Raw genomic sequence first — 20,946 nt, 5'->3', positions numbered from 1 at the left:
CTTTTCTCTCTGCTTTGCTGCTGTCTTAAGTGTAACAATAAATAAAAATACATTGAAGAATTCATGACCCAATGCAAAAATAATAGTTCAAAGGAATCACCGTGGCAGCAGGTAGCAGCAGGTTTACAGAGATTAAAATTCCATGTCAGGTCAACCAGAAATAAACACTTCCCTATTACATCCAGAGACTTGCCAAGAGGGCCAGATGAACCCCAGAAACAGAGAGACCAGCTGGATGGGTGTGGGTGTGCAAGCATCAGCAAAAAAGTCTTGCAGATTACTCCAGGAAAAAAATAAAATCAGCATAAGAAAAAAAAATATTGAAAGTGTTCCTTATATTATTTTTTTTTTACGTGACAAAATGTATTATCCCACATATATGCTGTAGGAGTCTTTCAAAGAAAGCAAGTATTATTCATTACCCTTTTCTCCCACTCATTGTTCAAAGACTCATTGCTTTGCTCACACATCTTCTTTAACTCCACAATCTGCTCCTCTTTTGTTTCTCTGATGACTTGTGACTCACGAACAAGGGTCTGAACTGTCAAAAATGGGAAAATAAACAACCATTCAAGAGATACCTTTGGGATTTCTCAGTGTTGGCAACAGATACAATCAGATTACATCAGTTTTCCAACTGACCTGGCTTTCTCCTGTTTTTTGGCTCTTAAAAATACATAATGCACATGTTTCTTTAAAATTTAGCACTTAAATTCTGTGTCATTAAAATATTACAAGGTGTTTTCTCTTCTCCACTTCAATTACAAAATATTTCATGGTCATTTTTCCTTACTGAAGCAGTAAAGACACATCAACAAAATTCTGTAACCTAAAGAAAACAGACATTTTAAACCTGAGCTTACGTGCACCCTTAGGAGGAGAGGTTCTTGTGAAGGTTGAATGCCCAAGATCTACAACAAAATTAAGTTCCCCAACTTAAACTGCAAGTGATTGCATCAAGAATTCAGTCTGACAAATTTTGTGGAAAACAAAGCAGGTGCATATTCACTTTTCAAAAGTGACTGATGATTTTCACTATCCAGCAAGAGTGTAGGTGACAAACACAACCAGTTACAGCTGAGCGCAACCACCAGGCCACCAACAGAAGCACCAGATCCCTTGCTAGACAATTTATTTTGCCAAGGAGCAGGAAACAATACACATGGAACTCTCCTTTTTTTGTATGTAGGTTACCAAACTTGTGTATTATTGTACACTGTGGTTTAGTTCATAGTGTAAACGGACTCCAAGGAATTCTGGAAGAAACTAACATTCAAAAACTGCTGACAAGCCACACTCAGGCCAAGTTTCGTACTTATGACATATTCAAGACTACTACTCATGTTTGAAATCTCCTGCCGCAATAGTCCTAAATAAATAACACACTGTGGTTTGATTAAAATGTACTGAATGCAAAAATAAATTAACCTTGCGCCAGAGATTCCAAAAAGTTTGCAATAAGTGGTCAAAATATTTCGGTATCAAAGAAATTTTTCTTGGTGACTCTCATAAAACCTGTGAGTATTAAACATAAGATTACACTGACTCTTGGAAAAATAGGCTTGGAAACTGGACAGCAAAGACAACTGGACAAGCGTCTAAAAAATCTAAAGTAAAAATTAGGTCAAGACTTGCAAATAAGGAGGGAAGGGACATCTGCACCTAGAAGGAACACGTAAGCCCACAGCCACAAGAAAGATGTATTAGAATACCACCACGCAGAAAACAACAACTGTGAAGATAAAAATCACCTTTTTTCTCCAGTTTTCTAATTGTCTCCTCAGCTTCATTTTGTTTGTTTTTGTAGAGGGACTTCAATACCTCTATTTCATCATTCTTTCTATCCAAAATCTGTAGGGAAAATGCACAATACTTTAACAAAAGTCCAAAAAACTGAAACTACAACCAGTGCACAAAATAGTATACACTGATCTCTGTCAAAGGAGCTGCCTTCAAGAAGTGCTTAGGTCCTGAAGGACTAAGTGATTAAATCTAAGTAATTTTCACAGCTAAGACTGCCAAGTCATAAACAAAGGATTGATTTAGATAAATGTAGGCAGTAGAGTAGATTAAAAGGAGTTTCATGTTTTAGGGGGGTCTTTTTGTTTTCTCTTAAACTTGGACAAATCCAATGTTGCTTTTGTTGAGTTTGGAAGTTTCACAGTGCTACTACTGCAAATAGAAGGATTTGTTTCCCTTTTCATGTTTATGTTCTTAATACAATTTAAAAGCATCTAAAATTCTCAGCAGGTTTAAGAAATACTTAAGTAATTGGTGAACTTCATTACACTCTTTTGTACTTCACCAATTGCAATTCTTTGCACGTATTCCAAGAAACAATGGGTTAGAATAGAGCAAGTATATGAGGTGTAACTACATCCACATTTCTGTACATGCTGATTTTGGAGAAAAAAAAAAAGCTCCATATTTGCACACTTTGAGATAGTATTTTAATTTAAACTTCGTGTTTATCTTAAACATTAAAGTCACAGAAATTTTATAAGTGCCCCAAATCTCTCATCAAACAGAAGCTTTCATCTTAAAACAATATTACTCCATCTGCATTAAATGTTTTGTGTCTTTAAAGATTAATACGACACTATTTAACCTTTTCTAAAATATCCAACATTATTAAACAACTTCAAAAGACGGAATTCTAACATCAGTTAGAAAAGGATGACAACTCAGGGGATGAGAAAGCATTTAAACTATTTCTCATTCTCACAAAGCTGTTTCCTTTAGACTCTCAGCTTTGCTAGCTAGTTATGCTTGCAGACTTTGAGAACAGATGAGCCAAATATGCACCTGACCAAATATTAACATCCTTTCAGGAGGCTTTGATGTGTCATAGTGTTGTGTCAACTAACTTCCTCCAAGTCTGTGACTCAGTCTTAAGAAACAAAACAGAGGTACTCAGTAATGCAAAGCTTACAGTAGGATAAGTCACCACAATCCCAACGCTGAGCATTTAACTCCCATTACGTTCCTGGGATCAGAGTGCTTCAGAAGGCACTTAGTACCTTGCAGAATTTGACCCCACATGTTTAAAACATGGTATTAAAGTAACAGTATGGTCTTTGATAGTCTTTTTGTAATCTTCCCAAAAGTGGCGCTACGCAACGCAATAAAGACAAATCCAACTTAACCCAAAGGAAGTGTATCTGGTGTCACTTTATTGCTGTGAAGAATTAAAAGCCACATATAGCTTTAACAATGCAATAACGTAAGTAACGAACTGTTTATTGACCAGCCTATGCTTTAAGATACAGTGTCAAAATGGAGACACGAGAGCAAGCACTATTGCTGTATTAGTGGGAACACATGTGATATACTTGATGCTTTTCCTACTGTTTTTTTTTGCATTTTGTCCATAAACATTTAATTGTTTTAAGTATTTTTGTTCACATTTTTCTATAATGTAAGTGTTTTCTCTCTAAAAGAAGAATCATAAGTTTATGATTTCATCAGCATAGGGATCCATGGAAGTAGTTCAGCTGGTAAAATAAGTTGTCTTGTTCAAACAAACAAACAAATCACCTTGTATTTTCATCTGCTTTCTGCAAGTGCTTTTTCCTTCCTAAGTTTATGTTATCATAGAATATTTTGCATTCCTGTCAGCTTATGCAAACTGTTACTTACAATCCTACTTTAAAGGAACATTAACTGCAATTGTGAAGAAATTAAAGTACAAATGCAAATTATTTTTTGTAATCAGACTCTCTATTATTTTGTTTTATATACTGTCTTCGAAAAAAATGCAAACGCTTCTTACCTTTTGAACATCAGTATCGTGCTTCTGCTGTAATTTAAGTTTTTCTTCGTGAAATTTACCTTCTGCTATTTTCATTTTCATGTCCAACTTTAAAAGCAAAATAAACAGATATATAGCTTAATCTTAATCAAATTAAAGAATAAATTACACTGATGACTTTGCATAACTTTTAAATTAATCCTTTATGCCTATGAGAAGGCAATGGGAAGTCACAAATAATTGCTATGAAAAATCTATATTCAGTTTCTCAATATTTTAATATTTATTGGATAAAACTGTTAGAAAAGATCTCAACGTAAATTATTTATTTAGAAAATGAATTTATAAGATGTTTTAGTTGGCAATAAAACCAACTGCTACTGCCCAGAAAAAGCTATTGTCCTTTATTTAAATAAACACTTAAGAATGAAACTTTTAATATTTCTGTTAATATACCAAGTGTGGTAAACTTGCTTTTATTCTTTAGGCAGGTGTTACATTTATACAAAGAATGTCCTTTGGCCCAGACGCATGTTTATTTTTGTTTGTTTTCTATTATTCAGAGATTTCACATTATAAACACATTTCCTTTTAAAGGTTACTTAGAATGGGATTAAGGATATTCCTGCTGAATTTGATTGCTAAAATACATTTCCTGCTTCTGCTTTTATTTGTCCCAAGTAGCGTACTTGAACCCCTTCGGCACAACAACACGTTGCCACTTCTTACTTATAGTCTAAGTTTTCATCTTTAAAGTATTTTTAAATCTCTCGCATAGTTTCACTATGCCATTAAACACTGTCTTCAGGACTCTGCAAATATGATAGGTATCTTGTGTTTCTCAGAGTTTTCTAAAAAAAAACAAAACAGAAGTGACACCTCGAGTTCAGATTCAGGCTATTCCACTTCCACATTTAATCGTTTCTACTGTTCAGAAAGCAAAGTGGACAGAAAAGCTTCCCCACAGTGACGGGTCCCAACAACCCCCATTACTTTAGAAAGGGCAGACCAAAATCCTTGGACCATGATTCCCAAAATCTCACCAGAAGACAACTTTAAGTGGTCTGCTGCCAACAGAAAAAAAATTATTTGCCTTTTGGATGTTCTAAGAGCCCATAGTGCTGAGGTCTACCTGCGTTGGAGCTGGACACTGGACTCCCATCACCATCCAGCTATTTTCAGTTCTCCACTTTTTGTTGGCTCAGCTAAGAACCTGACTTTTAATACTCCCAACTGACAAACTGTGAAGGAACTAACAAGCATTATTCATTCAGCTTCTATTTTTATTTCTTTGACTTATCAAAAGTAGTCATTCAAGCATGAATCTTTATCTAATATATACAAACAATAAACACACTAAAAATTAACTTTGTGTTATATATTTCTGTTTATTGTGACTTGAAAACGTCACTACATTACTGTGACTTAAAAACATGAGCTACAAAAATCCTTTTTTTTTATTTCCAGATCCACTGATATCTCCACATCCACTGATACCCAAAGTATACGCCTGCTTATTACACTGTATACAAGGAGGCTACCCATCTCCCAAAATTAAATAGGTACACAGTCTTATGCAAATCATCAGGGGAAAAAAAGTTAGATTGGCAATTAATCCAAGGAAAATAGACAGTATTCTCAGCTGTCAGCCATCTCTTTTATCATCCAAAAATAAGCATCACAATAAAAAAACATGTTCTATTCATGAAATATACACATATGTATATATGAAAAGAAATATACGTATATATCCCTCCAAAGTGACGTTATAGAAGAAAAATCTTAGCACCAGGTGATAAATAAGTGTTGATTAAAAAAAAAAAAAAAAAAAAAAAAAAGGCAAGCAGCACAGTAATCCAATTCCAGACAGACAGTCTATGGACATTCCATAAAAAAAAAATGAAGGTCTTGTAAAAACACAAATACTAGAAACTAAACATGAAAGAGAGTCCAGTCTACTTGAATTACATTAAGAGCTTATGAATTACTGATGTATAGCTATTGCACTCATATAGCTATTATATCTGCACAAACACATTACATTTAAAAGTCATTAATAAAGTAAGAATTTCTTGGCTGATGTAAATTAATCCTTGGCGGTTTGCATCAGCTGAGATCTGGTCTACGTTTTATTATACTGTAGGTTGAAAGAACATAAAAATAAATCAAACTCTAAAATTTGTCTTATATTAAACATGGACATATATTTTTAAGGGACGGTGATTGTTCTCAGCCACAAGGCTGTTTTCCCACAGGTTGACAGTAGAAATCTCTGTACTTGAAATTGGCTCCCACTCCTTGTCATTAATCTTTCACTTAACACCATTCTTGCACTTGCACTAGTTCTCAATTTTAGTTCATTAATTCATTGCAGTACTTCCAGTAGAACAGACATCCCTTAAAATTTCACAGATTTTGAGACTACTTGCCAAAAAGGAGAGCTAGTTGCAACCAAACAACAAATGTGAAAATTGCATCCAAGATACAGAAGGCAGCTCTTAATGGAGGCATAAACTGTAATAATAAAATAGATTATTTTTAATACTCAAAGAAAAAGTAAAATAAAAAAAAAACACAAACAAAAAACTCTTAGTTGAAAAATCCCAAAGACCAACTTCTCATCAGTTGAGGGCTGAAAAGGAGATACCTTCAAAAGCACTCAAGGTCCTCAACTTTTATAAACCTATATGAAATTCTGAAGTTTCAGCACCCCAGACATTTTCCTGCCCTGTCTGCTTTGTTCACAGCTTACTTAATTTTGTCCCTTCAGGACCTACTATATAAATAAATGTGACAAGCCCCATACTAAAGCGTTTGAAATTCAATAGCTGATGTGCACACGGAGTTTTCAGCTAGTCTTAAGAGGAAAGCTGTGTTTGTAATGAGTAACACGTAAAAAATAAAATAAAATAAAAAATCTCCAACAACATTTAAATGTTATAACGGTCCCTAGTTCCAAGATACACATGTATCTTCATCACAACTTCTGGAAGTGTTAATCTGAGCATTTGCTGTAAAAATAAAGATATATTGATTTAAAAATCCTACACTTAACAATCCCTTCTGTGGAAAACTGCTGGAAGAGCCAGAAAGCATAACAACAACAAAACAGCATCATATAGCAAAGCTTAGAGTACTGGTTTCATTTATAAATCTGCTTTTTGACCCACCCTTTGTGTAAGGCAGACTTCCAATCTCACCACATATGTAGATAAAAAAATTGAGTCATGTAAACACATTTTAAAAAGTGATCTCATTAAGGCTGGGGTTGAAGCAAATGGGCTCATCACTGCACAACTGGGAGTAAAATTTCTCCCCTTCCATTTCAAAGTTTAAACACATTATTAAATACTAATTTCAATAAAGGAGTATCTTTCAAATTAAAACCGTGCAAACTGAGTCAACCACATATCTGTAGTTACCAAATGTCAAACCTCATTTGCTAAGTTCGTCTCAATTTCCTGTGGAATAGTGCTTTGTAACTTTATGTGCTGTGACTCTATAAAGTGCCCTTTGCACTTCAGCTTTACTTTATTTATTAAACACATATTGAGAAACAAAATAACCTACAACAGTATCAAAGACCTTCATAAGTTTTAGAGAAATAGATAAAACTTAGAAAAGTCATTCACCTTGTTAGAAGCAATTCACTGTGCTTATGCTCATCAGTTTTAATACCTTTTATTACCAGTTAAGAGGCAGCAGAGAACATTAAATTTATGGCATGTTACCATTCAGAAGAAAAAAAAAGAAAAAAAAAGTGTAGATATTTAGCTATAGTTGAGAACTTTGCAACTATGTATGAAATGCAGCCCTTGCTGTTGCCTGAACATCATTCCTTTGGATTTCTGTCATTGTTTATTCTCCTCACAAAGAGTATGAGGCAATTAAACCCTAAGGCCATGTAAACAATACTGATGTCAAACATCTGTGCTGTCCCTGTTATTTAAAGCCATGGAGGGTGGTATCAACAGAACTGCTTTTATGTGCCTAGTCACACTTTCTTCCTAATTAAAAAAAACAAAACACCACCAAAACCAGCAAATAGTTACCTGAAAATGGGGTTTCATCGTATCACTATCCTGTATTTTCATAGCACAGGTTAAGTGCTATGAAAATTTAAATAACTGTCAAACTTAAACCAATAGAGTTTAATCTGCAACCGTCATAAATCTTTGGGGGGGGGGGGGGCGGGGGAAGTGCCATCTCAGTTTTTCATGACAGAAGACAAACATTTGCCTTGTCATCATATACAAAAATTTGTAGAAATATTTAAATACTCAATTTAAAAGTAAATCAATAAGTAGACTAACAATATTAATCAGAGATAGCTTTGAACTACTGATCACTGTTCACTTGTCTTCATTACAGGGATAACCCTTAGGCCAGAGGTGGCATCCTGAAGGTTTAACATCCATCAGAGATTTTTTTTGGATATTTGACAAAACAGTACTTGTTGATTGCCAGATTTTTTCCAAGTCTATGAATATATGGGGGAGGGAGGGAGGAAGCGAGGAAGGGGGAGAAGGATGTAAACAATAAATGAGAACTTCAAAGTAAGAACTAACAATGTAGAACAATGACTTGTATATCTTACAATATACGACAAAACTTATTTGTCTTGCTGTTATGCAGCTGCTAAAAAAAAAAAATCAGTGCACAATGCAAAGCTTTGATATTCTCACATAAGAACATGCTTTCTTAAAAAAGTTTCTTAAAAAAAAAACCAAACAAAACAAACAACAAAACCAAACAACTAGAACTTTCTACCAAATCGTGTTTACTCAATTTTCACATCCAGGGTTAAAAAAATAAATCCTGATAATTTATACAGTGGTTTAAACTATACAGGCAGGCCAAGGCAGGAGATACTGTACTTGCAAAACATTCAAGATTTATTATACATAAAGACATGCTGACTTCAGACAAGAGTAATTTGGAATAGTGTATCTCACATCATAATTAACAAGTTATCTTTTTTCACTGCGTTATTATTCTATCTTATATTGTACCCTCAAAAGTTTTTAAGATCAGCTTTGAGGTATATTAATACCTGTAACATTTAAAGCAATTTAAGAGTCAGAATAACCACCTAAACATCTAAAAGAAAACCACTGGTGGTGAAAAAAAGGAAACAAATTCATACTTTATAACAATTTGTTTCAATAGAATTTCTACAGTAAATATAATATCTAATCATATTGGAACTTATCTTCCATTTTCAAAACTGAACTGCTGAAAAACTTGCACTGAGTTTACAGTATGCAGAAAAATACTGTTCACTTCCAACTTCATTGCATTCCTATGTCTGTAACCAGCACACTTGTCACATGACATATAACTTAATATTGCAAATTGTATTTAATAAGCAGCTTCTACCCACTTGCTCAAACAATTTTGAAGATCCATATCTACTCCTGAAGTGTTTTTAACTGAAGAGAGAAATGCATTATAGTATGAAAAGAAAGCAAGAAGGGTAAAACATGCAAGATGCATACAGAAATACACCTCATTTTTCACACATTGATGAACATGGTCACCGTATTCCCTTCTCATGACAGCCAAGAGCTGGAAAAATCTTGACAATTAAAACAAGCAAAGTACATTAGGAGAGATGTTCTGGGTCTATAGCAAAGTGAAACGTGGATATCATAAGCAAAGTATCAAATACAACCACAGGTCTTAAAAGCACAAATGGATTTGCTTTCCTTGCAAGTGCAGATGGTATTCTAGGAGCACATTGTACAGGAGTGTTTAGTGATCAATGTCCAGAAGACAGGCAGAAGTTATTTTCTAGAAGAGTTAAGACCCTCAAACCTGCATTGTTCACTTAAACTTCTTAGAACAAACCTTTCTGACAGATAACAGGTGAAAAAGTCTCAAGTCTGGAACAAAACACCAGACCTGATGTGGATGACCTTGTGCGTAAGAGTTCACCATAAAACACCAGGAAGGCTAAAACCAGGAGAACATTTAAGCTGTGGCAAGGTAAAGCAGTGCAGGTCTACAGACAAGCTTGCAGCCCTACCAAAACTTCTTACAAAAAAGCAAGGTATAAGGATGAACATTTTGTTGAGAAAAAAATAAATTACATTGCTGAGAAGTTTGCTTTTCTTCACAAGTTAAGATTTCAAGAGGAGCTCTAGATACAGAAGCAGTTATCTGCTGCATCTCCCTAAGGTTCAGCTTGGTTCCCTTGCTAAATGGAATTCTATAGAATAAAGGAGGACTATTTTGAGTATTCGACATAAAGAATTTTTGTGATATGCAAAGGAGATTCTTTTAAGTAGCAAGGGTCATTGTTTCTCACTGTTTCAGATGCAGACATTTCCCAAAAATATCCTGGAAGGGGCAGGATGGATGGCGTTGTGTAGTTTTGCCACCTAGCTGGTTTTACATGATTGGAATTTCCAAGGCTCTATCAGACTTCAGGAACAAACCTTATAAATTAAAGGAAGTCATAAATAATATTTTTCCTAGTGGAACATTGCACACAATAAAAGCAAGTTTTCCACCTGGGATTCACATTAACGTTGGGCTTTTTTCCTGACGTTTGTGCTCATCCTCCGAGTGTAACACAGAAATTTAAAAAAATAAATAAATTTATAACTACATTTTGAAACAGTAGAACATTTATTAACCACTCCAAATTCTGTATTGAATATCATCAATATTTCATCCAATGCAATGCCTTAGGTGAAATAAATGTCTTGTAAAGTCTCTGCTGCAAAGAGCTTACAGTCTGGACAAACCAGAGACAGACTGAAAGAAAAGCAGTATCAAACAAGTGAAACATGCAAGCCATAAATTAAAATGTAAAAAGACCCTTTATAAACATGGCATTTTGCCCAGATTCAAAGGTTCCTCCACAAAAGTCTATGTTTATGATCTGGACTTTATTATTTCACCTAACAAACATTTATACTTCTCTCCACATATCTAACTTTCTTTGTATCTTTACTCTTTAAAAATAGTACAACTGCTACTTTGAGTTATAATATCTCTAACAGAGTACTCTTTGAAGAGAAATTAGATATTCACTTAAGTAAAAAAATTAATACGGCACCACCCCACTTTTTTAGGCATTAAAAATGAAAGGCTTTGACCTAAATCAAATCATACCAGTTTTATCCCATCAAGAAAAGTCTGACTTTTTAAATTACACTGAATATTAATACACATTTGCTGTATACAGAAAAATAATTGAATGGACAATTGTTCTTATTCATATGTAAATGTCATTAGTCTCTTTCAAGAGAGAACAATGTATTTTTCATAGATTTCCAAGTTGGGGGTGGTGGGAATAGGGAGAAAAGCGTACAGCTTTGTATCCCAACAACTGTAATAACTTGAAATGGTATTTTTACTCTAAAGGATGTTTTATATAGCTAATAAACATAACATGCATATTAGCACTACAGCACATCATATTACTTAGCAGCTTTATTTGGAGTGGCAAGTGTCCCACTTCCATATGTAACAAATATGTCTGCCACTAGTAGTAGAGACTAACACCAGTAAGTACCAAAAGAAGTTGAAAATGTGTTTAGAAATTGTGAAAGCTTATACATGGTAATAACTTACTAGATGCCATTTCATAAAAGACAGCTCAAAAATGCAAACTGCATCTTTAGTTGCCAGCACTGAAAACTGAACCCAGCTGAACCTTGTGAACATGCAGAAATCACACTGATTTCAAAGGGAGTTAGTAAAATCTGAATATAATAAAATAATATACTACTTGAAAACTTCATATAATTCTGCATAGTGCCAAGTCCAGTGAAGTAAATAGTCTTTTTTTAAATGAAAGTAAATGAAGTAAATGAGTCTGTATACACTGAGTCGTCAACACTTTTTTCCCCAGTGATATTCCTTTTTTTTCTTTAAATATGTTGTATTTCAGCAGCTACTGAACTTTTTACACTCATTTTAGGATCTGCTAAAACAGTCACTAAAACTGTACTACCTTTATTTCACCAGTGCAACATGCAGCAATAGCAGTGTATAGTACCTACTTTTCCTAATGTCTTTTCTCCCTTAAAAACCAGGATCTATACACATAAAAAAAAATAAAAAAATAAAACTTTAAAAAAAAAAAAAGACACACACATACTTTAGACACACACACACTTTGAGGTAGAGATTAATCATGCAGCAAAAGATTAATTCCCAGCTGCTTGGCAACCATCTGGACATTCTACTGGTTAAAACACTAGTTTGAATTGCTAACCTACCTCTTTGATCTTTCTCAATGTCTCCAGCACATATGGGCAATAATTAAAGACATAGTTCACAAACTATTGCAAAAAAATAAGTATCTGTGCATGTACGTATATATCTCCATGACCAGACCAATTAGTATTGGAAATTATAAATCACAAGTCAGTTTATGAAAACATGTCTCATCCTGACATACACTGTATGTCTCACACCAGTCTAGCAATAAAATAAGGTTTGGGTTTTATTACATTACATTCTGAAGAGTTATCAAAGCAAGACAGGATGCGATTTCCTCACACAGAAGACAATGGACAACTTGCATGTGTTCTTAGGAACAGGACATTAATCAGCCAGGAATCTTGTTAACAGAAGTCAAGATTGCTGCGTTTTTAAACATGAACTAACAGATTACTATTCAGAATGATTACTTGGTGGTGAAAAATCAGTTTACAGCTGAATTCTCAATATAAATCAGACACTGCATTCAAAATAGACATCAGGTTTGTAGATAAAAGGAGAAAATTCAAATGAACCAGAGAATATTCAAAGTCATAATACATGCTGCTTGGAATATTTTTAGAGGGAATAAAACAGTATTTCAGAACCAAGTTGTCACAAGAAAAAAGTTACGGAAAACTGAAAATCACTATGAAAGCAATAATTATGTCATATCTGCCTTTTTGCATTTTCTTGCCCTTCTGGTGGGCCACACTTTTGTGAACAGAATTCAAACATGCATGCTTACATTTTAACAAGAATATTCACCAGAATTAAAAACCTTAACAATTTTTACCCCTTGGAAAACAGCAAGATGTTTATGAGCAGAAGTACAACTCAGTTCTGGATGAACAGGACAGCAAAAGAATGGGAACAGTAAAGGAAAAGAAGTGGAAGTAAGGAACAGAGGGATCAGAAAAAAAAAAATTTCCAACACACAAAGCTCCTGTTACTGTAAGATTCAAGTTTTGGACCCACCTACAGATGCCTTTGCAACTCAAATGCTTTCAGAAATTCCATCAAAAACGTTCTCCTCCTACTATTAATAAATACCTCTGAGCTTAAAAAGCATAAACAGGATCACCAGCCCCATTACATGCCTAAGTAGGTTCCTTTAGCTGTATTCAGCTCTCCCAATTCCTTACACATATGTATCTATATCCAACTACCAAGTAGATTTAAACTGTAGAGACATACATACACATGAGCACACAAACCCTTTTATTTCATTATAATATACAAAAGAACAATACTGATATATTTTGTCACCATTCTTGGAAGATATGAACAAAATATCTGTTTTCACTGAGAAAAAAAACGTCAAATCCATGATGTAGCTAAAAGCACAATAATGTTAATTTTACATTGGTAAAAGCTCAGTTTAATTACAAGAGTCCTCCTTTTAGGATATTGTCTCCCCATTAGTTTTATTTATTGCTTTTAATTTGGCATGCGTTAAACGTTTAATTCATGTATTTAAATACTTTGCTATAGAACAGAGCAATTAAGAGGAAGAAATCAAAACCAAAGGGGCAATGCTCACTGATCACCATCTCCTCCAAACTGCAGGAACACATATTTTTATCTTCAAGTGTTCTATTTTTTTTATTCCTCTTTTCTATGGTAAGACCAACAAGTGTTATTCATTCTCCTACCAAGTTCTACAGCTTTCTTTCCTCCACATTCTACGTATGGTCCCTTTTGGGGAAAAATCTATATCACAGCCCTTATGCAATTCTCTCCATTTCAAGTTATAATCTCCTGCCAGATAAGTGAGAAGCACATTAAATCTGCTGCTTTCAACACCTTAAATTCTGAACACTTTTAGCCAGACCAAGACTTAACTATAACATCATCACTGCAGCACACTGATTTTATCTTAACGTAAATATATCACTAGATCCCAACACTTTTGGTGCAGTAAAACTATATTTATGGCTTGATGATCTTTACAAACAAAATAGGTTTGTTTTATTAAGGGGCTGCATATTCAAGATAGATTTCTTGAATACATAAAAAAATCCCAACACTCTTCCTTTTCATCTTACTTCTGGTCCTCAATCCATGAAAATGCATTTTCATTTTCAGGGGAAAAAGATGTCTTGTTCCCCCATTCTCTACACTCTAAGTTATCTTTCACTACCCAGCTCATCTCTCCTTTTCCCTGGGTATGTACACTCTCTTCCTCAGTCCTCATTCCAACATGACAAATTGGTGGAAATAATCCTGCAGGTATTCTGTATCCTCTTGAAAATTCACCTATTGCCTTCTCCAGAAGTACTCCTCCCTCCCATTGCACTGCACTAACTACTACTCCAGCTGACTGTAGGAAAGACAACTATTTCTGCTGGACTGCCTTTGTATACAAGAAGCTAGAAAAGCACCCATGCTCCAGTGTCCAAAGACTTTAGATTTCCAAAAATCAAAACAGAAAAGTGACAGGAGAACAGTCAACAAAAGCATTGGAAACACACAATGTTCGCAGTTAACCCAGACAGATGAAGCTTTATAATACAGTTACTGCACAAAGCATCGAGCTTGCCAGTTTGCATAAAAAAATTTATTTAAAAGTTGGTATATAGGCTCAGTACAAATTTACTCCTGGTGTTAATTATAACCTTCAATTTAAAAAAATAAAAAAGATAAAATTATTTCCAATACTCTTGCCTCAGATTTGTTTAGGTTTCATTTGCTGAGTCTAGATAAATAAATATCTTTGCTTACAGAAATAAAATGGAAGGAAATCGAGAAAAATGCTAAGAAAAATTAAGACTGACAAAATGAAAAATTAAGAAACACAACTTCTTTAAAGAAACAACAAAATTTCTTTCAAGTATACATCAGATAAACTAGTTGTTAGAGAAAGGATAACAAAACATCATATTTTATTAAGATAGCTAAAAATTTGCTTTTTAATTCCAGAAGAATTTCAAACCCTTATCTTAGCAGTGGTATTGGTTCTGTTTTCTGAAATACCACAAATATGAACTTCTTCCCCCGCCCCGCTCCGTGGAGTATTGGGTGGCACTCAGGATGACCAAAGGTGAAGTTCAAAGGGATGCTTTTTCCTATTTATCAAGATAAGCCAGTCATGCCATCTGTTCTGTTTTGCTGTACTGCTGAAAACTGATCTATTCCTGTTTTGTTGCATCTTCCTTGTTTGAACCCATGGCTTTTCAGTAATGACAGTTTCCCAAATGGTTTAATCCATGTCAGAAGTATTTGGGGAAAATATGACTAAAAACCACTGCCTGATGATATTCACATTTTCATAAATCTGTGATGTGGTTATCATTCAAAATGGCCATCTGTTTAGCATTACAGAGTCAAAACAGGTGCAGGAATGGTTTATGAACAAAGGTCTAAAGGTTAAAAGCAAAAAACCACAGTTATCCTATTTTATGTTCTCCCATTCTACTACAAAGAGGTCGAAAACAGTTAAAGGTTTACCAAAACCCTTTTGTACAGCACTATTTTTCTGTTAATACATTTACATTCTATAAACAGAAAGGCTTTATTCTTAATTGAGCCTCACAAACAAAATACGATGAAAACACATTTAAGTTTTCTACTTAATAGCACACACATGGTGATTGTGAAACACTGTCTATAACCTTTCCAGTTTAAACTAGCCCACAGTCAAGTACCATTAGCAAAAAATACTGGATTTGTACTGTGTGGTTTAGAGGATTTTTCCACTGAACTAGCAAAGTATTTGCTGAGTATTTTATGTAGCTACTTGGCATGCATTCCTGTTTGTTTAATTTGAAAATATTATTTAAATGACAACATTGTGCTTTCAATTTATTTATTTTTTGGTCTATTTTTCACATCTTATGAAACCTCACGTCGTCCTGAGGCAATGGTGGCTTGAATATTGTCAATACAAAAGAACAGTCAAAATTAGACTGGAGCAGAGAAAGTAAAAGGCACAGGTACCGTGCAACTGCCATGTCAGGCTGCTTGTTTAAACATCAAATTAGACTGACAGCTATCAACATAAAGCAGACTTCCATACACATTACTTTATTAACAATGGAAGTATCTGCAAACCAAACTTTCCCTCCCCTGTATCTCGGTTAAAGATGTCTTCTGAAATGTCTCAAATGTAACTTTAGGACAGTTCTAATTCATATACATCCTTACAACATACCATGTAAAAGGAGGGACGATTTCATGGTTTACAGTTGATGCCCCTTCCTTTCCAACTCGTATATATTTGGAGTCCTATGTAGGTATAATTTTCCAAGAGCATATGGCTGAAAACAGAAATTTGAAGGGCAGGCACAGAATAGTGTTGGGGGTTTAATTGTTTTGTTTGGGTTTGGTTGGGTGGTTTTTTTAATTGTTTTCGTAATACGTGTTGAATTTTCTTTTCTGACATCTGGTCCACCAGACCATTGATTCGCTGACTTTCCCAAAAAACACATGTAATGCCTACGTGGTTTCAGAAGAATCTGAAATATCTATGTGCTAAACATAGTATATCTGAGTTTTATCTCATGACGGAAGTTTTAAATAAACTGAGTAATTTATGACAAAAATGTCATAGGCATTCAACTTGCTTTAAACTATGAAAAACATGAAAATGACCACAGAACTTTACTTTTGTACATGTTCAAAATAAAATAGCACAGTGCGACAGAACTAGATAGGCAAGCTTTGACAGCAATCTCACCAATTAACAATGTTCAAAAGAAGTAATAAAAAAATATGAAAAGAGGATTGGAGTTAAATGAGGCAAATATAGAAATAATGTAGGTCCTAATAGAAATAAGGTCTAGATCTGTAGATTTTTAAAGGTATGTAGAAAGAAAACAAAAATCCTCACTTAATCAAGGGTTCCATTGCTTCTGTTAAAAGGTAGTTTGGAAAATTCCTAGAATTCAAACTCTTCTACACTAAAAACTCCTTCAAAGGAACCGTAAATGTGTTCAGAAAGTCTTTTTTATTCCCTAAGTAACTGGGAAATACATTAAGTATTTAATGAAAAGCCCTGTCACTTCAGCAAAAATTCTCTTACATGAGATCCTCTGCTATAACAAACTGCTTTGTGAATATCCAGTTTCCAAAGAAAACGCCCTAACTTACTAATTGGGGTGTAATTTTCTTTTTCTAAAATGACTGAAAAAATCTTACCTCTTTTTCATGCATCTGAAATAGTGCCTGTTCATCACGAAAAGTGCTACTTTTTCCTAGGCCAATTTTGGGCGTCATCTATTGAATGAGAAGTTCAAAACAACTTATTAAGTTCAAAGCAGTAACTCCAAGTAAAATCAGTCCTAGCCAGAAATGAAAAATATAAAGCACGTTTGTTAACCCTTATAAAATATCAAGGGAATATAAATACCTACCAAAGACACTGGCATAGTTTTTTCTCGCAAATATCTTGGATTTTCTAACTGAAAAACAACGAGTTAGAGAAAAAGTAATCATGTCAGCAATGTGTTATTATTTCTTACAAACAGTAAGAAATATCTGCAAATATTCAAAAAGTTTGCAAGGACAACTTTGGGTGCATACTTTGAGAGGTAATCTGTATCAGTGAGGGTATACTTAACACAGTAACTAACTACATCAATGAGAAGAATAACAATAGAACAGATTTAAGCTTGCCTTTGGACATACAGACCAGTTCAAGAACTGCTTTTCGCTAGAAAATTTGACTATCTGCAAGTCACCAAAACAGCACCATCTCTAGATACTTGGCTGTAACCTAGAAGTAACACACAAACTAATTTTCCTGTGCGTAATTCTTTGTCATTTGGAAGATTTCAATGATCCTTAAGAAAAGCACTTAGCAGAATGCAAAGGTCCAATAACATACTACTATCTTTTATAAGTTATAGAAATAGCAAATCTTCATAAGGGATCATTTTGTTGGACATGACCTACTCAGTAAGTTTTAAAATCTTAGCATTTCCAAATGCAAATGGATCAAAAATTGCACTTTATTTTCCCCAAACTCCTGTGATTGTAAAAATTCCATCAATGCATGTTTTACAAGAATTTGGCAGCTAAATACATAGCTTAAGCAAAAGATTTCCAACTTTATTGGATAAACTTTCATTTAAATCAGTGCAAAGCTAGAATAAATTTACAGATTACAATGAATTTAATCTAGTGATTTTGGAAAAATTATAGTTGAGTGCATTGAACTATATCCACACACGTAAGCCATAGAGACAAAACATAAGGAAATAATTCATTAACACTACTGTATAATTAAAGCAGCTCTTTTAATTGCCATTTTTAAGAACTGAATACAAAACATTGTTCACAACCCACTTCCCCTATCTGACAGCTATATCTTTTTAATTTTCTCAGATGATGAGGCTCAAACATCATATCACAGAGAATGCATAACACCCAAGAAAAGCTTTCAAGGGTATAATCTTGTAAAATGTGGCAGTGAGATTTGGAATAAGAATGTGACTGCAATACACATCTTACAACATTTAGTCTATTTTTTTTTTTTTTAAGATTAAATTGATCTATGAGGCATAACAAATATATCAAATGCTCGGCCTTTCTCAAGTCCTATTAAATAAATTTGTGTGTTGAATTTATCAGTGAAAAAGAAGCTTAATCCCTCTGAAATATCAATTTGATACAGTACTATTATTTATTTCCTGTCCTAAAAGGTTATATAGGATTTCTATATGCTGTTGAAGAGTCATATCTCACCCAGAAGTAGTTGTAGATATTTGCATGTTTAACACATACATTCAATTTCAATGAAAAGTATCATCTAATATTTTAATACTATAGCTGAAAATATAATAAAACCAATTATTTAACAAATAACCTCTTTCTCTTTATTGTCAGAGAGTTTACTAGAACAGATACATTAAACTTTCTTCCACGTAAAGCATCCTGGGCTGTTTTTATTGGGGGGGAGGGGGGGAAGGGTGTCTTGTTTTTTTTAAATATGCAACAACTATTGGCATTCAAAAAACACAGGTAGACATTAGTGACTAAACGAATCCCATATGCACCTACTGAAAAAAAAAAATAATAATTTTGAACACAGAAGAGGAGATCAGTGAGGAGAAGATACAGGAGTGAGAATATCATGGGGCATTATCCACAGAAGATAACGGGGGGGAGGATCAAGAGAGAAAGAGTAGAAAGTACAGAAATTCTAAACCAGAAAAATTTAGGAGGATTTTCATTGTCCTACACATTTGTACCTGCAATAGTATTTCCTATCAAAAATTCTCTACTTTTACTAGTAGTATACTCCTCCTCCTAGCTCATTTCGCCTGCTTCCCCATCCATCCCACATGCCTAATCATCACCTGTACAGCTACCCAGGACTGAAGGTGGCTTGCCAAAAATTCAAGGTAGAACCCTGACCTAGCTCCCCAGAAAACCAAGCAGCAGATAACATTGAAAGCCTTCACCAATACCTGGTGGAGTTTTGAGACAGCTAAGGCTGCAGAACCAAATTTCAAAGGCTTCATTATTTTCCAAAAGCCTTCTCTCTCATGCAAAGTGAATACAATCACCCTTTAGTTTTGCTTTTTTAAAGCTAAAAATTATTGTAAATATTTACAATTAATTCAAATAGTTTATCTGACCATGAAATTAAGCTGTTTACAGTCTTCATTTCAAAACCAATCTAAAAAGCTAAGGTATATCCTACTTGTTTATGAGAAATAAGGAAAGTGTGTCTCTAATACTTTGTATGGCCTAAGCCTTGCATTTTTTGATTTTGTAACAGCAGCCATATGTGCTTTGAAGTTAGATGTTCCCACTTTGTTACTTGTTGTGGATTACATCCACTTAAACTGATCTGTAAACATTTAATGCCTCAACATTCATTCTTTTCATGCTGGTCTTCTGCAAAACTTCTTGTTCTCAAAATTATACCACATTAAAGAGGGAATATCACAATAAAGAATGCTGAAAAAAGAAAAAAGCTTGTATTTATGAGAAACATGCAAATTTAAAAATAATAAGCAAAAGGTCAAAGACAAACCAAAATACATATGTATGAAACTGAAGGACTGCCATGAGAACAGTAAATCACATGCTTTTTTAAGAGTATGAACCAAATAAATGTCATCATGAAAGACATCTTTATTTGAACTAGAATTGAACTGTAACTCGTAAATACCCCTTCTTAACAAAAATGGCATTTTGAATTTCTTTGTAGAAAAGATTTTGGATTCTCCTGTTCTATTAGGCAGCCAAACAGACAACAAACCATGGTACAATTTGTGAGGACTGGCATGATCACCTTCTAGTAATTGAGTCCTCATAAACCAGAGCTGGGAAGGCTCTGGATGATCAGATCACCACCAACAGATCCCTATTACTTAACTGAAATAATCTACTTCATGAAAATATACTTATTTACCCAAGTTGAAAAAGGTATGGAAGAAATCTGCATAAACACCCAGATTCCAATACTGAATTTGAGGCAAACTAGCCATTATTTTTAACTTCAGTATTTTCAATTTCTATTTATTTTAACAACACCTGAAGCAGTCAAAACTAAACATTTTTGAAGTATATAATTTCAAAGCTACCAATGCAAGCAATGAGTGAAGCATTGATAAAAGTAAAACGAGCTGAAACAGTTTACGCCAAAAGCAAGGACTGTACAGAAAAAGCACAATTTGGAGCACTAAGTACTTCTACAAGACTCATCCTCAAGACATCAAGTATACTTCATCCCTCGGGCTGAAAATAGTGTACAGGCATTATATCTGTCATAGTCCAGAAACCTATACCAAAGTTTCTGGTCTGTTGACACAGCAAATACCACAACAATGACAATGTTAATATTATGCTTCCATTCTACCTCTCCCGAAGTCACATTTCATTCTTTGGAAGATGTTTATCAAGGCATACTTATCTTCAATAATGCACGACTGTAGCTTATTATGGTTCAGCAACAGAGTCAGAAGGTATGTTGTATATATTAAGATTCAGGGAAAAAACCACATTTGGATCAGTAGGCTTGTTGC

General features: G+C 34.2%; 1 protein-coding gene across 1 annotated transcript in view; it reads right to left on the bottom strand.

The window, feature by feature from the left end:
- CEP112 (centrosomal protein 112) overlaps positions 1-20,946 on the bottom strand; it is a 175,211-nt gene that overhangs the window by 135,551 nt on the left and 18,714 nt on the right. Inside the window, exons 7-11 of the mRNA XM_049812666.1 lie at positions 17,323-17,370; positions 17,108-17,185; positions 3,773-3,859; positions 1,752-1,851; positions 423-541 (exon numbers count right to left, since the gene is read on the bottom strand). Coding sequence (XP_049668623.1) covers positions 423-541; positions 1,752-1,851; positions 3,773-3,859; positions 17,108-17,185; positions 17,323-17,370 — 432 coding nt within the window. The remainder of the gene's footprint in view (positions 1-422; positions 542-1,751; positions 1,852-3,772; positions 3,860-17,107; positions 17,186-17,322; positions 17,371-20,946) is intronic.

The sequence above is a fragment of the Accipiter gentilis genome, chromosome 10, assembly GCF_929443795.1.
Source record: "Accipiter gentilis chromosome 10, bAccGen1.1, whole genome shotgun sequence".
NCBI classification, from domain to species: domain Eukaryota; kingdom Metazoa; phylum Chordata; class Aves; order Accipitriformes; family Accipitridae; genus Astur; species Astur gentilis.
Note: the sequence above shows the minus strand (reverse complement) of the source record. Positions and strands in the feature narration are given on the sequence as shown.